General features: G+C 43.8%; 1 protein-coding gene across 4 annotated transcripts in view; it reads left to right on the top strand.

Moving 5' to 3' along the window:
- The window catches only part of SCMH1 (Scm polycomb group protein homolog 1), a 45,250-nt gene that overhangs the window by 23,394 nt on the left and 9,678 nt on the right, over positions 1-12,178 (top strand). For 3 of the 4 annotated variants that reach the window (XM_032227808.1, XM_032227806.1, XM_032227809.1), the window contains 5 exons: positions 900-1,143; positions 6,641-6,873; positions 8,365-8,491; positions 9,512-9,712; positions 10,459-10,641. In XM_032227808.1, coding sequence (XP_032083699.1) covers positions 900-1,143; positions 6,641-6,873; positions 8,365-8,491; positions 9,512-9,712; positions 10,459-10,641 — 988 coding nt within the window. The remainder of the gene's footprint in view (positions 1-899; positions 1,144-6,640; positions 6,874-8,364; positions 8,492-9,511; positions 9,713-10,458; positions 10,642-12,178) is intronic. The other variant, XM_032227807.1, reaches the window with a different exon arrangement.

Here is a 12,178-nt window from a genome sequence, read left to right as displayed (position 1 = left end):
CGGGAACAACTAGCGCATATGTGCGAGAGGAACCTTTACTTTTACCTAAGTGAGATCTAAGGATATGGTGGCAGCAAGCTTATATAGGTGACTGTATTCTAGCTTGGTAGAAACTGCTCTTCATCTCTTTTGGCTTGCTTTAACTGCAGCAAAGGACATTTATATAATCAAGTTGAGTCCTAGATTTCCTCAGAGTGTGCCAGGTTTTAGTAAGAATTATTGCAGGTGTCTGACAGCAACCTTGACATTTGGGAGAAACGGTAATTCAACCTGACAACAGGAAAAGGGAAGGAATGTTAGGAGAGGGAGGATTGGCTGGCTATTTCAAGAAGTCTGGACTTGCAGTCGTAATATTCAAGCCTCCTTCTCAAAAACCAGGATGTATTTTTAACCCCCCCCCCCTTATTTTAATGCTGCCCCGCTGGAACAGATCCAGCTCACAGAGCAAAATGCTATTTCTCTCATTATGCTGTGGCATTTTCTGTTCTCCATAACGCTTTCCAAATGGGGCACTTGATACTTTCACCACACCTCTGTTCTGTCACCCTTCAGGATAACTTGGTTTGAACTAAGTTACCCTTTGGGTGAACTTAGATAAGGACTTCCCAAATATGGCCCTTCCACACAGCATGATTTCTTAAAATCAAATTAGTTTTTTAAAAAATGGGTATCTGGCTATTATTGCTCAGATGTAGAACTTAATCAGATTTAAAAAAAAAAAAAAAAACACCAGAATTTCACTCTGCATCTGAAATTGAGCTGCAAAGCATTTGAGTCATTCTGATGCAGAATCTTGACCTCTTATGGTACCTTGTGCAAGAGCATTTTGAGAAGCAGGACTAGACGAGTCTGGGCCTATGGTTGACTTAAGGATGTTTGCTGGGTCTTTCTCCCCCTAGGAGCCACCATCTCCATCCCAGAATTTCTTTAAGATGGGGATGAAACTTGAGGCTGTAGACAGGAAGAACCCACATTTCATCTGCCCAGCCACTATTGGTGAGGTACGGGGTTCTGAAGTCCTTATCACTTTTGATGGCTGGAGGGGAGCCTTTGATTACTGGTGCCGCTATGATTCTCGTGACATCTTTCCCGTTGGCTGGTGCTCATTGACTGGTGACAATTTACAGCCCCCTGGAACAAAAGGTAAGTGCACCATCACAGTTTCTACCACCGTTCACCCATCTATATCTCATAAAGATCAGAAAATCAAGAGAAAAAATGGCCTGGGCCAATCCTTAAAGTACTAACTAATAGGAGGATGCTGCAACTCAGTCCTTGTAGGACCAAGGCGGGTAACCAATGACATCTCTTCCTTTCAGGTGTAGCCTAATCTAGGAAGACAAAAGGGATGGGCTACTGGGGGTTTACAGGGTTCGGGAGAATCTCTAGCTAAGATTCTGGGCAGTTCGGAGAACCCCCAAATCCCATTCCTGGCTGGCCCTGCCCACCCTACCCCGCCCCTCCCAGGAGTCCCCACGCAGCCTGTTTTTGATGTAGGCAAGTGCATGGCGTGTGAGGAGGCTCAAGGAGGGTGAAAAATGGGCCTACCGGAAGTTCAGGAAGGCCTCCAGAGGGCATCCGGAGCCTGGGGAGGCTGTTTTTCTCCTCCCGGAGGCTCGAAAAAAGCCTCTGGAGCCTGGGGAGAGCAAAAACGCCTTGTAGTCCAAGGGACTCACAGGAGTCTTCTCCAGCAACATAGTTCAATGGCCTCACTTCTTTGGCACTCAGCCTTTCTTATGGTCCACCTTTCACAGCCATACATTGCAACTGGGAAAACCATAGCCTTGACTAGATGCACTTTTGTTGGCAAGGTGATATCTCTGCTTTTTAGTATGCTGTCTAGATTTGCCATAGTTTTCCTCCTTAGGAGCGAGCGTCTTTTCATTTCTTAGCTGCCGTCCCCCTCTGCGGTGATCTTGGAGCCCAGGAACTGTGAACAACTTTGATCTGAGTGCTGGCAATTTTATCACAAACATTCCTTGTCCGTACACTCTGTTTAGAAGCAGGCTGCAGAATATTCTTCTGGATTGCCTGGCACTCTTAGCAGCTGGGAGACAGGATCATAAGAGTTAATTGTCTTTGGACAGACTGTGAGCTAGAGGCAATTTTCTGCATTATCAAGAGATCTGGAATGTGAAGAGTAGAGTTTCAACCTTGGCAGCCTTCCAGCTGGCAGAGGCGCAGGGAGGTCTTGCCAAGCAAAGGAGACTTTTTAAAAAGGGTGCACTCTTTTCATTGCTGTGCCAAGGGCAATGAAAGTTACAGCACTGGGGCACAACTATAGGCATTTATCCCAGTTTTCTTTGTTCTGGTTGAAGCAGTCACCCGTTCAGACAACTTTATTGTGCTCAGCAGGCGTGCGAAAGTTAATTGTTTTTAAAGTTACTATAGCTATGTATTAAATGGCACCTGACATTCTTCCCGTACCTGTCAAACCTATTTTTTCCCCAAATCACTGTGAACAGATTAAGGGTTTAGTCAGCTTTGATCCTTTGGGCTGGCAGGGAGAATAGCTTGAGGCAGAAATTGGTAGGAACAATGTGTCTGTTCCTCCTCCTCCTCATTCGATGTCTCTGTTCCTCCTCCTCCTCCTCATTCGGTTGAATTGCCAGAAGATAAACCCTGATATAACTGTAGATTTGTCTGTCTAGACTTCACCGTTTCCAAGTTCTCTGCCTGTTTTGAAAGTTGAACAGAAAACTTGGTACCTTACCGTATTGTGTACTGTACTGGCAGAAGATGTAATGGGGGTGGAGGGTGGGGAGTGGGTGGGACTAGAATCATTCTGTAGCCCTTGTTGTGAGTGTTACGGCTTCAGGAACATGCTTGCATCTGAGTATGAGTGGTAAGTGTGTGAACAGTTAGTTCTTGGGCAGAAATAGGTGAACTCTGTGACTCTGTGCTCCACCCACAGGTATCTTTTTGAAATGAAGTCCTTTTCATTTCACACATGTTTACACATTTTCTCCGTGTGGCTTGTTCAGCAAAGCTTCCAATTATTTTAAAGAAAAAAAGAATGAAAGTAAATATAAAACATAACACACGATAAATGGCAGCATATTAAAAATGTGGGCTTTGCCCGTTCTCGTTACTTTGTCTAGATGGAATGATTGATGACAATCGGTATGGATAATTGGTTTTATTGTACGCTGCTCAGAGATGCCTTGTATGAGATGGGCAACTATATAAATTTGACGAACTAAAAATAAAATTATTAAAATCCCTAAAATTCAACAGGAGTTGTGCATTAACATTTGGCATTCCATAATAGCCTACAGAGGCATCTTATCCTGTATTTCGATTAGTGCTATTAACATTAGGCAATAAATTATTGCAGACTCTTGGAACTTGCACAGAATGAGGCACCGGGCACCTATCGCAATTATTTTCTTGAAAAGATTTGAATGCCCAGAATAATTAAAAGCAAAAGCACAATAGAAGGAAACAAGGTTAATGTCCTTGCAGAAGGCAAGGAGGCAGTGTGCTGCACCTACTTTGGGGGTGACATGTTCCAGAGGATCAGCAGATAAGCCTTCTGGCCAATGGTTTTGTGCAATGTTTCTCAACCTGGGCAACGTTAAGAGATGTGGACTTCAACTCCCAGAATTCCCCAGTCAGCAATGCTGAACTCGGGAATTCTGGGAGTTGAAGGCCACACCTCTCAAAGTTACCCAGCTTGAGAAACACTGGTTTTGTGGATTTCATATGCTCATAGTAGATAGGCATCTTCCTGCTGGCTGAAACGATCACTCCTAGCTCGCTAGGGAAGGCTTGAATGCTGGGAAAAAGGAAAGTGGAAGGAACGTGAAGAAGAGGACAACCAGCAGCAAGGTCAATGGATTAAGTTTCCATGGTGATGATATGATAGTTGGAAGACCTAAAAGACCAGGATGTGTCATGGAGATTGTCGATCTCCATAAATTGTCATGGAGAGAATCATTCTTTGTGGTCCATAATCAGTCAAATATCCTGGTCCAAATAATGGAAGCAACAGTAGGTTTAATAGTATTGAATTGCAACATTCCAAATTCAACCATATTCTTAGATTTGTACTAACTTTCCCTTAAGCTGTTTTGTTGTTGGTGGTAAAGTATTAGATGCTTGGAACAATGCATTCTGGAGATAAAGAACATAGATTTTAGCACCCATCAAGAGAGTTATGGCAGTGGAGATTTCTAATGTCTGTTTCAACTTAAAATAATTCCATTTTAGAGGATGGATAAAAGTAAAACACTGGGCTTAGAAGAATATGTGGTGAGCTCCATTTTTGATACATGAAGATTATTTAATGCCCTATAACTAATATGGGACTGAAAATAGGGATTGAACTTTACCCTGGTCTTGTGGCAATCATGGAATATAATCTTAGCATTGTTTTGGAGATAGCTCATAATCATTTTATGGCCTATTTAAAGTACACTTTGATCCTGTGCAGATTGCTGAGCATTGGCTTATATCTCCCATGTATTTCTACATGTTGAAAGGAGACAGTGTTTATATAATGGTGAGATATTCCATGTGCAAAATCATTAGCACCCTGCCTTTTAAGGCATGTACAGACACTTTGGGTAGAACATCAGGAGAAATCACTTGAAAATACATAGGGTTTGATAGTGAAGACCATTTCCTAGAAGAATAGGGAGTCTCCCCCTCCCTGAACAAATGGAGACTGTGAGGATATTCTATTTCTGGATTTCGTTCACGCTCCTTTTCTTTAGACCACAGGGTGTCAAACTCGATTTCATTGAGAGCCACATCAGCATTGTGTTTGACCTCAGGGCAGGTGGGGTTGGGGGGGGGGTGACCAGCTCGATGTCACTCGTGTTGGGAGCGCCTGTGGTAGCCCAAGCTCTCTGCCAACGAAAACGGGGTCCTGAGCTCCGTTTTTGCCTGCGACAGCCTCATGCAACCCTCTGCCAGTGAAAACGGAGCTTGGGAGGACTCCTCCGTTTGTGCTGGCAGGGGCGCTGGGGGCCGGTCCTTTGCTGTTTCCAGGGTGGCCCTGCGGCGCCAGATTTAAGCACCCCAGGGGCTAGATCTAGCCCCCAGGCCTTGAGTTTGACACCCCTGACATAGACAGTCTGTCGGACCTGGAAGCCATCTTTCACATTGGACCTTCAGACCTGCCACAATTTCTACTGTGGGAAAACGGGAGGGGGGATTATATGGAAATTCGGGTTAATGTCAGGGTTCCAAGTAACACCCCCCCCCCCAATGAAAGAAGTCTCCAAGGCTTGAATTTCCTCAAAGTTCTATTTTATTAAAGATGTTGAGGGTTGTTAGGAATATAATTCTAACGGTTAGGTTGGCAATATATAAATCATGTAATAATGTTGTACCTGTTTCTTTAAATCATACTGTAAAATGTGACTGGTTGCTGTTTCCCTCAATCGGCCATAAGAGGGAGCCAGAATGACTGTTAGTTCTCTGTTTGTTAGATGCTGGGCTGATCTGATCTGAGTGCCGTGAGCTATTGTAAGTTTTGCAACTGCTAGCAAACTTTGAGTTCTGAACTGATTATATGACACTGAACTATGTTATTTGGATTATCCCTTAACTGAAAGGCATTGATGACTGACTGTCTTATCCATGTATGACTTGGACTGTTTGATGGATTCTGATACCTCTATTTCCACAAAAGTAAAAGCCTATTTAAACTGCAGTGTCTCTGTATGCTGGTTTGTGTGTTCTCCAACACAACTCTCACAACGCTTCGCTGAACGCACTCGCTCTCCCAACGGAGAGCTTACCTAACAGGGGTGTTACTTGAAACCCTGACACAGTCTATCTCCGGTTGAGTGACTTTGTGTTTTTGAACCGTCCCATGAAAAATAATCTTCCAGACGTTCTCATCCAATGAAAACGATGTAGGAAGAAAAACGTTGTGTGGGTAAAGCTTGGCGTTAGACCCTGTCAGCACTGGGTGCATGTTCGTAAAATGGGTTCGCGTTGAAAATGCCGTAAAACTCTGACGTTATTTCAAGGGGTCCATTCATTTGGCTGATTTATCCAATTGTCACATTTCTTTCCTTACGGAGACAGATTAAAAGAACCACTCATGTACAAAACAAGTAATTGTTTCAGAAAAAGTTCAAAGCGTTTAACCAGGAGTGTCCAACCTTGGAAACTTTTGTTTAGCAGAATTTTTTTATTATTTTTTCCCTTCTACAACATCTTACAGTCATTACATCAATATTGTTATGTCATCATGCCTGTACATTTTTACACACTTTATACACAGTTCTATATATATATATTTATATATATTGATTTTTGGCTTAATTAATTTTATTCTTGTTTTGCAGCCATTTGTACCAATTGTTCCAAATTTCATAATATTCCGACTCTTCTTTATCTTTTAATTTTAGTGTTAATTTGCCCATCTCTGCACAATCCAAACTTTTAAAGACTGGTGAACTTCCAACTCCCAGAATTCTCCAGCCGGTCCTGCTGGGCTGGGGAATTCTAGGAAATGAAGTCTACTACTCTCGAAAGGTGCCAAATTTGGACACCCCAAGTTTAAACCTTCCTTAGAAGCCCACCAGCAGAATGATTGTATGCATTAAGTCTCCTAAGACAGTCTTTTGAATGAGGTTATGGTGGTCCTTGACCCTCTCCTCTCCTTCCTCTTTTATGCCAGTTGTCATTCCAAAGACCCCGTTCCCTACCCCCGACGTGATCTCCGAAAAAAGCACCATGCACAACACCGCAAGGAGCATCCTGGAACATCTGCCTGGACAAAAAGGCCGAAAACCTGGTCGTAAAAGAGGCCGGACACCCAAGGTGCTGACCAGCCACCCCAACCCCAACCCTTCCAAGGCAGTGGAGCCTTTAAAATTCCCCAAAAAGAGGGGGCCAAAGCCCGGTGGGAAGGTAGGTGGTCAGTGGGCGGGGGCCAAACTATCGAATATAAGCCCTCCCTCTGATATGGCCACTGCAGCAAGATTACTGTGTGTCCAACGACGGGAGAATAATGTTTGCTTGCTGATTACCCCAACTTTATTTTTTTAAAATAAATAACTCAAGGTGGCAAACATATATAATGCTCTTTCCTCCTCCTAACTTTCCTACAACTCTGTCAGGTGGGTTGGAGTGAGGGAGAGTAACTGGCCCAAAGTCACCAAGCTGACTTACATTCCTATTGCGGGACTAGAAGTCACAGTTTCCTGGTGATTGGTCCAAAGTGAGCCAGCCTGCTTCCATGCCCAAGGCAAGACTAGAAACTCAGGGTCTCCTGGTTTCTAGGTCAGCACCTTAACCACCAGACCAACCTGGCAATTAATTAATTAAAAAACCTTAGACTAGATACGATATAAAGGTAAAGGTTCCCCTTGCACACGCGTGCTAGTCATTCCTGACTCTAGGGGGCGGTGCTCATCTCCATTTCAAAGCCAAAGAGCCTGTGCTGTCCGAAGACGTCTCCGTGGTCATGTGGCCGGCATGACTAAACACCAAAGGCGCATGGAACGCTGTTGCCTTCCCACCAAAGGTGGTCCCTATTTTTCTACTTGCATTTTTACATGCTTTCAAACTGCTAGGTTGACGGAAGCTGGGACACGTAACAGGAGCTCACTCCATTACGCGGCCCGAGGGATTCAAACCACCTAACTGCCAACCTTTCTGATCGACAAGCTTAGCATCTTAGCCACTGAGCCACTGCGTCCCTCTCATTGCTGATAGTTGAATCTAAAAGGCAGAAAACACTTCAATGTCAGCATTAAGACTAGCTGCTATACGTATTGACATGAGTTCTTCTCTACATTTAATCTTCATCCCAATGTTTTTGGAAGAAGCTGGGACAAGCAATGGGAGCTCACTCCGTTACACGGTGCTAGGGATTCGAATCATTCAAAGGATTCAGTCCTGGGTGGCCTTCTAGTGATTTTAAGGTAGTAAGCAGGGATACAGGGAAAGTATATTGTATCTAGGTTCGAATCTCTAGATACAATATGCAAAAAGTATATTCCTGCTTACTACCTTAAAATCCCTGAAAGGACTGAAACCTTTGAAAGAGCTTTAATTCTAAAGCTGAACAGACTCTGGACTGGCCAGAGTTCCATGTAGGCTGCTTTCAATCTCCATAAAGGAAAAGCAGAAAGCAAAAATCTGCTTAAAATCTTTGTCACCGCTATAAATCACAATTTTTATGCCAGTCCCCGTGGTGGTTGCTGGTGACTCAAAGACATTTTTATCGCTCGTTAGGCTTCGTACACTTTTGTCACAGAGATACCATTTCCCCTTTATGGTCCCCGAGATCCTATCCTTGATTTAGTCATATCAGTTCTGAACAGCTTCTTCCTTTTTTTACCTAGTAGACTTTGTTCCCCCATTGAAAGCCGTGGAACTTTGTTTTCCTTCTTTCAGAGAAAGCAGCGGACGTTACTAAACCCGGCACCCACTTCCCCGACAACTAGCACTCCTGAGCCTGACACAAGTACGGTACCACAAGATGCAGCTACTATTCCCAGTTCTGCTATGCAGGCCCCTACAGGTAAGGAATGGCCTTATATTAATTCTAAAAGTTCCTGCTATCATCTGAGGAAAACTGGGCAGTTTGCTGGGATCTGTGATAGGATTCAAAAGATTTTAACTACCGGTTCTGTGGGCATGGCTTGGTGGGCGTGACAGGGGAAGGATACCGCAAAATCTCCATTCCCTCTCCACTCCAGGGGAAGGATGTTATAAGGAAGCAGAATCTGAATGTTTCATATGCATTGAACAATCCATTCTGCGGGTGTCAAACCTCTCTGTTTGAGCCTGCTGAATGGATTCATAAACCTAGCTATGTAGGATCACTCACCCTGAAGAATCTTCAAGAGGCTTACGCAATTAAAAGGTGTAAAGGTGTTTTTCAGATACAGATGCAGTGCTTTTCACTTAATTCACTACAGAGGGGGGGCTGGATCAGGGGAATTGAAGTCCACACATCTTGAAAGTTGTCAAGGTTCAGAAACAGAGCTGCAGCTTGAGTCTCAGCCTCTCATCTTCATGGTGTATCCAGCAGCTTTTGGCAAATTAAATTATATAATGGAGAGAGAAAAAAGAGCAATTTTCAGGATATATAGACTCTCAAAAAACTAATGCAGCATATGGATCTGTTCTCTGGAATTCAGCCAGGTTAGATAACTCATTTGCAGAAAAGAGAGATTAAGAAGGGACTGTTGCCTGATCCAGAGTTACAAGAAATGTATCTCTGCTTTTTCGAATAGCATAACATAGCATAGCATAGCATAGCATAGCATATTGGCCAAGTGTGATTGGACACACAAGGAATCTGTCTTTGGTGCATATTCTCTCAGTGTACATAAAAAGAAAAAATACATTTGTCACGAATCATAAGGTATGATAATCGTAGGGTACAAATAAGCAATCGAATCATACTAGGAAACAGTCAGTATAAATCATAAGGATACAAGCAACAAAGCTACAGTCATAGTCAAAGTTATTGTCAAATTAAGTATTGAAGGCTTTTTATATGTTTCTTTCTCCTGTCAACCCCCTACCCCCCTAGTTTGCATCTACTTGAATAAAAACGGTAGCCCCGGGCCTCACCTGGACAAAAAGAAAATCCAGCAATTGCCTGACCATTTTGGTCCCGCTCGAGCATCCATAGTCCTACAGCAAGCAGTCCAAGCTTGCATTGACTGTGCTTACCACCAGAAGACTGTCTTCTCATTCCTTAAACAAGGCCACGGAGGAGAGGTTATTTCAGGTAACCCTCATGTTGATCTTCCTACTTTGTTGGGAAAATATCTCCGAGGATACATGTCTGCCAGCCACAATATAGCCATGAAGTTCTAATAGTAGCAATGCAGCATTGTGTGTGTGTGTGTGTGTGTGTTTTTAGAAACCTTTGGAGCGGGGGTGGGGGTATACACTAACTGTGGACCCTTTACAGCCTGTGGACTTCAACTCCCAGAATTCTGACTCTATTAGGAATTCTGGGGCTTGAAGTTCAGAAGTAGCAAAGGGATCATTATTGCCCACCCCTGCATTGGAGTAAGTAATGCAGTCCAGGGGTCAGCAACCTGCAGCTCTGGAGCCGCATGTGGCTCTTTCTTCCCTCTGCTGTGGCTCCCTGTTGCCTGCCGGCTCCACATTTGATGGGGCTTTCGGTTAGGACAGGTAGAGGAAAAAGGACGCCGTGCTAGGAGGAGACTCTATGGTGGGGGAACTGGACTTCCAGTCGGCTCCAGAATTGAATGGGGGGCTTCCGGTTAGGACCTTTGTGGCTCTTTTGAGTGTTTAAAGTTGCCGACCCCTGTTCTAGTCTAATGGAGTAAATGTTCTAATTTATTCTCGCTGGGATATTGAAGTCAAAGGAAAATCTGGAAAGCATTTTAATGCACTGAACGACAAGCAGAGACAGATTGGGGAGGGTGGTGGTGGGATGTTGATCTTTTCTGGTCATCTCTATAGCATTTTTATATATTTGACTTCCTTGGTTTCCTCTTTCAGCTGTGTTTGATCATGAGCAGCACACTCTAAACTTACCAGCGGTGAATAGCATCACTTACGTCCTCCGTTTCCTTGAGAAGCTTTGCCACAACCTGCGTAGTGACAACCTCTTTGGGAACCAGCCCTTCACTCAGCACCACATGCATCATTCCAGAGACTACGACCATGACAAATACCTACCAGGTAAGGATTAGGTCAGAGAGCTTTCATGGAAATCTCTGCAGGTGGACTACAGTATTTCCCCAAATAGATTCCAAACAGGGGTAAAATCAACTTACCTTGCAATGTAAACACACACACACATGCGCCACCTCTGCGCATGCTCAGGACCTTCCGCACATGTGCAGAGCATCAAAAACGGACGTGATGATGTCCAGGTGGAGCCTGCTACCAAGTGTGCCTGCAAAGGTAAGCGAACAGTGTGGGAGGGAGATCTGCTGTGCCACATAATTTAGGTTACCTATAAAGCAGGAAATCCTGCTTTCCAGCTAATATAAATCGCATGTCACAGCTGATCATCGGAAAGACTGTTTTGCCCGAACCGGTAGCAATTTTTTTTTTTTACTACCAGTTCAGGCGAACTGGTAGCATTTTTACCACCGGTTCGGGCAAACCTTTGCAAACCGGTAGCATTTAACCCCTGATTCCAAACCATTGCCCATCATTAATCATTTTGAACCTGTTTCTACCACCTGCCTATTCTTGTGCATCTCTTTTAAACCTGGAGTTCAAAGCTATATGGATAGCTCTCAACTTACAACCATAACGGAGCCCCACCCATTTCAGTTGTAACTCATGACAGTCATTAAAACAGATCACCCACTTGAGTGACCTCCTGTTACGACCTTTTTTGCAGCGGTCGTTAAGCAAACGCCATGGTCTCAAAGTGACCGTTAGAATCTTAAAACCAACACCATAGTTGTAGAGGGAACCCATTTGTTTGCTATGGGGCATTTGTTTCTGAAAACCAGAAGTAAATGCTAGTTTTAGCCCAAATGGTGTCAACCATAGCAGTTAGACTTATATACCACTTCATAGGGCTTTCAGCCCTCTCTAAGCGGTTTACAGAGTCAGCATATTGCCCCCAACAACAATCCGGGTCCTCATTTTACCCACCTCGGAAGGATGGAAGGCTGAGTCAACCCTGAGCCGGTGAGATTTGAACAGCCGAACTGCAGAACTGCAGTCAGCTGAAGTAGCCTGCAGCGCTGCATTTAACCACTGCGCCACCTCGGCTCTGTGCATGCTGCAATGCATTGTGGTTACTGAGTACTTGACATGTGGTCACATAACTATTGAGGTGGGTTGTTTCTGTTTGCGAGTCTGAATCAGGTCGTAAATACCTTTGGGGGACTCCATCATAACTTTGAATGGTTGCTAAGCAACCAGTCGTAAGTCAAGGACTTGTCTATGCATTTTCTTTACCTGATACAGCACAGAACATTATTGATAGGGTCTTTCCTCCTAATGATATTATTAAAGTGCCTCAGATTCTAGGTTCTAAGTATGTTACCTGAGACAAAAACCAATGACAGACTTAACTATTGTTCATGGGTTGTTGCTGGTGGCGACAGTGATTTTCAATATGGTAGATAGCCCACTTGAAAACTAAAAAGCAATGCATTATAATAAAACTTTGAATAGACCAGTTGGGGGAGAAGAGTGCCGATGACTCCAAATATCTGTGGAAATGGAAGTTTGCCTCATTCATCGCGATTAT

This window comes from Thamnophis elegans, chromosome 12, assembly GCF_009769535.1.
Source record: "Thamnophis elegans isolate rThaEle1 chromosome 12, rThaEle1.pri, whole genome shotgun sequence".
NCBI classification, from domain to species: domain Eukaryota; kingdom Metazoa; phylum Chordata; class Lepidosauria; order Squamata; family Colubridae; genus Thamnophis; species Thamnophis elegans.
The sequence above is the reverse complement of the archived record's forward strand: the minus strand, read 5'-3'. Positions and strand labels throughout refer to the sequence as shown.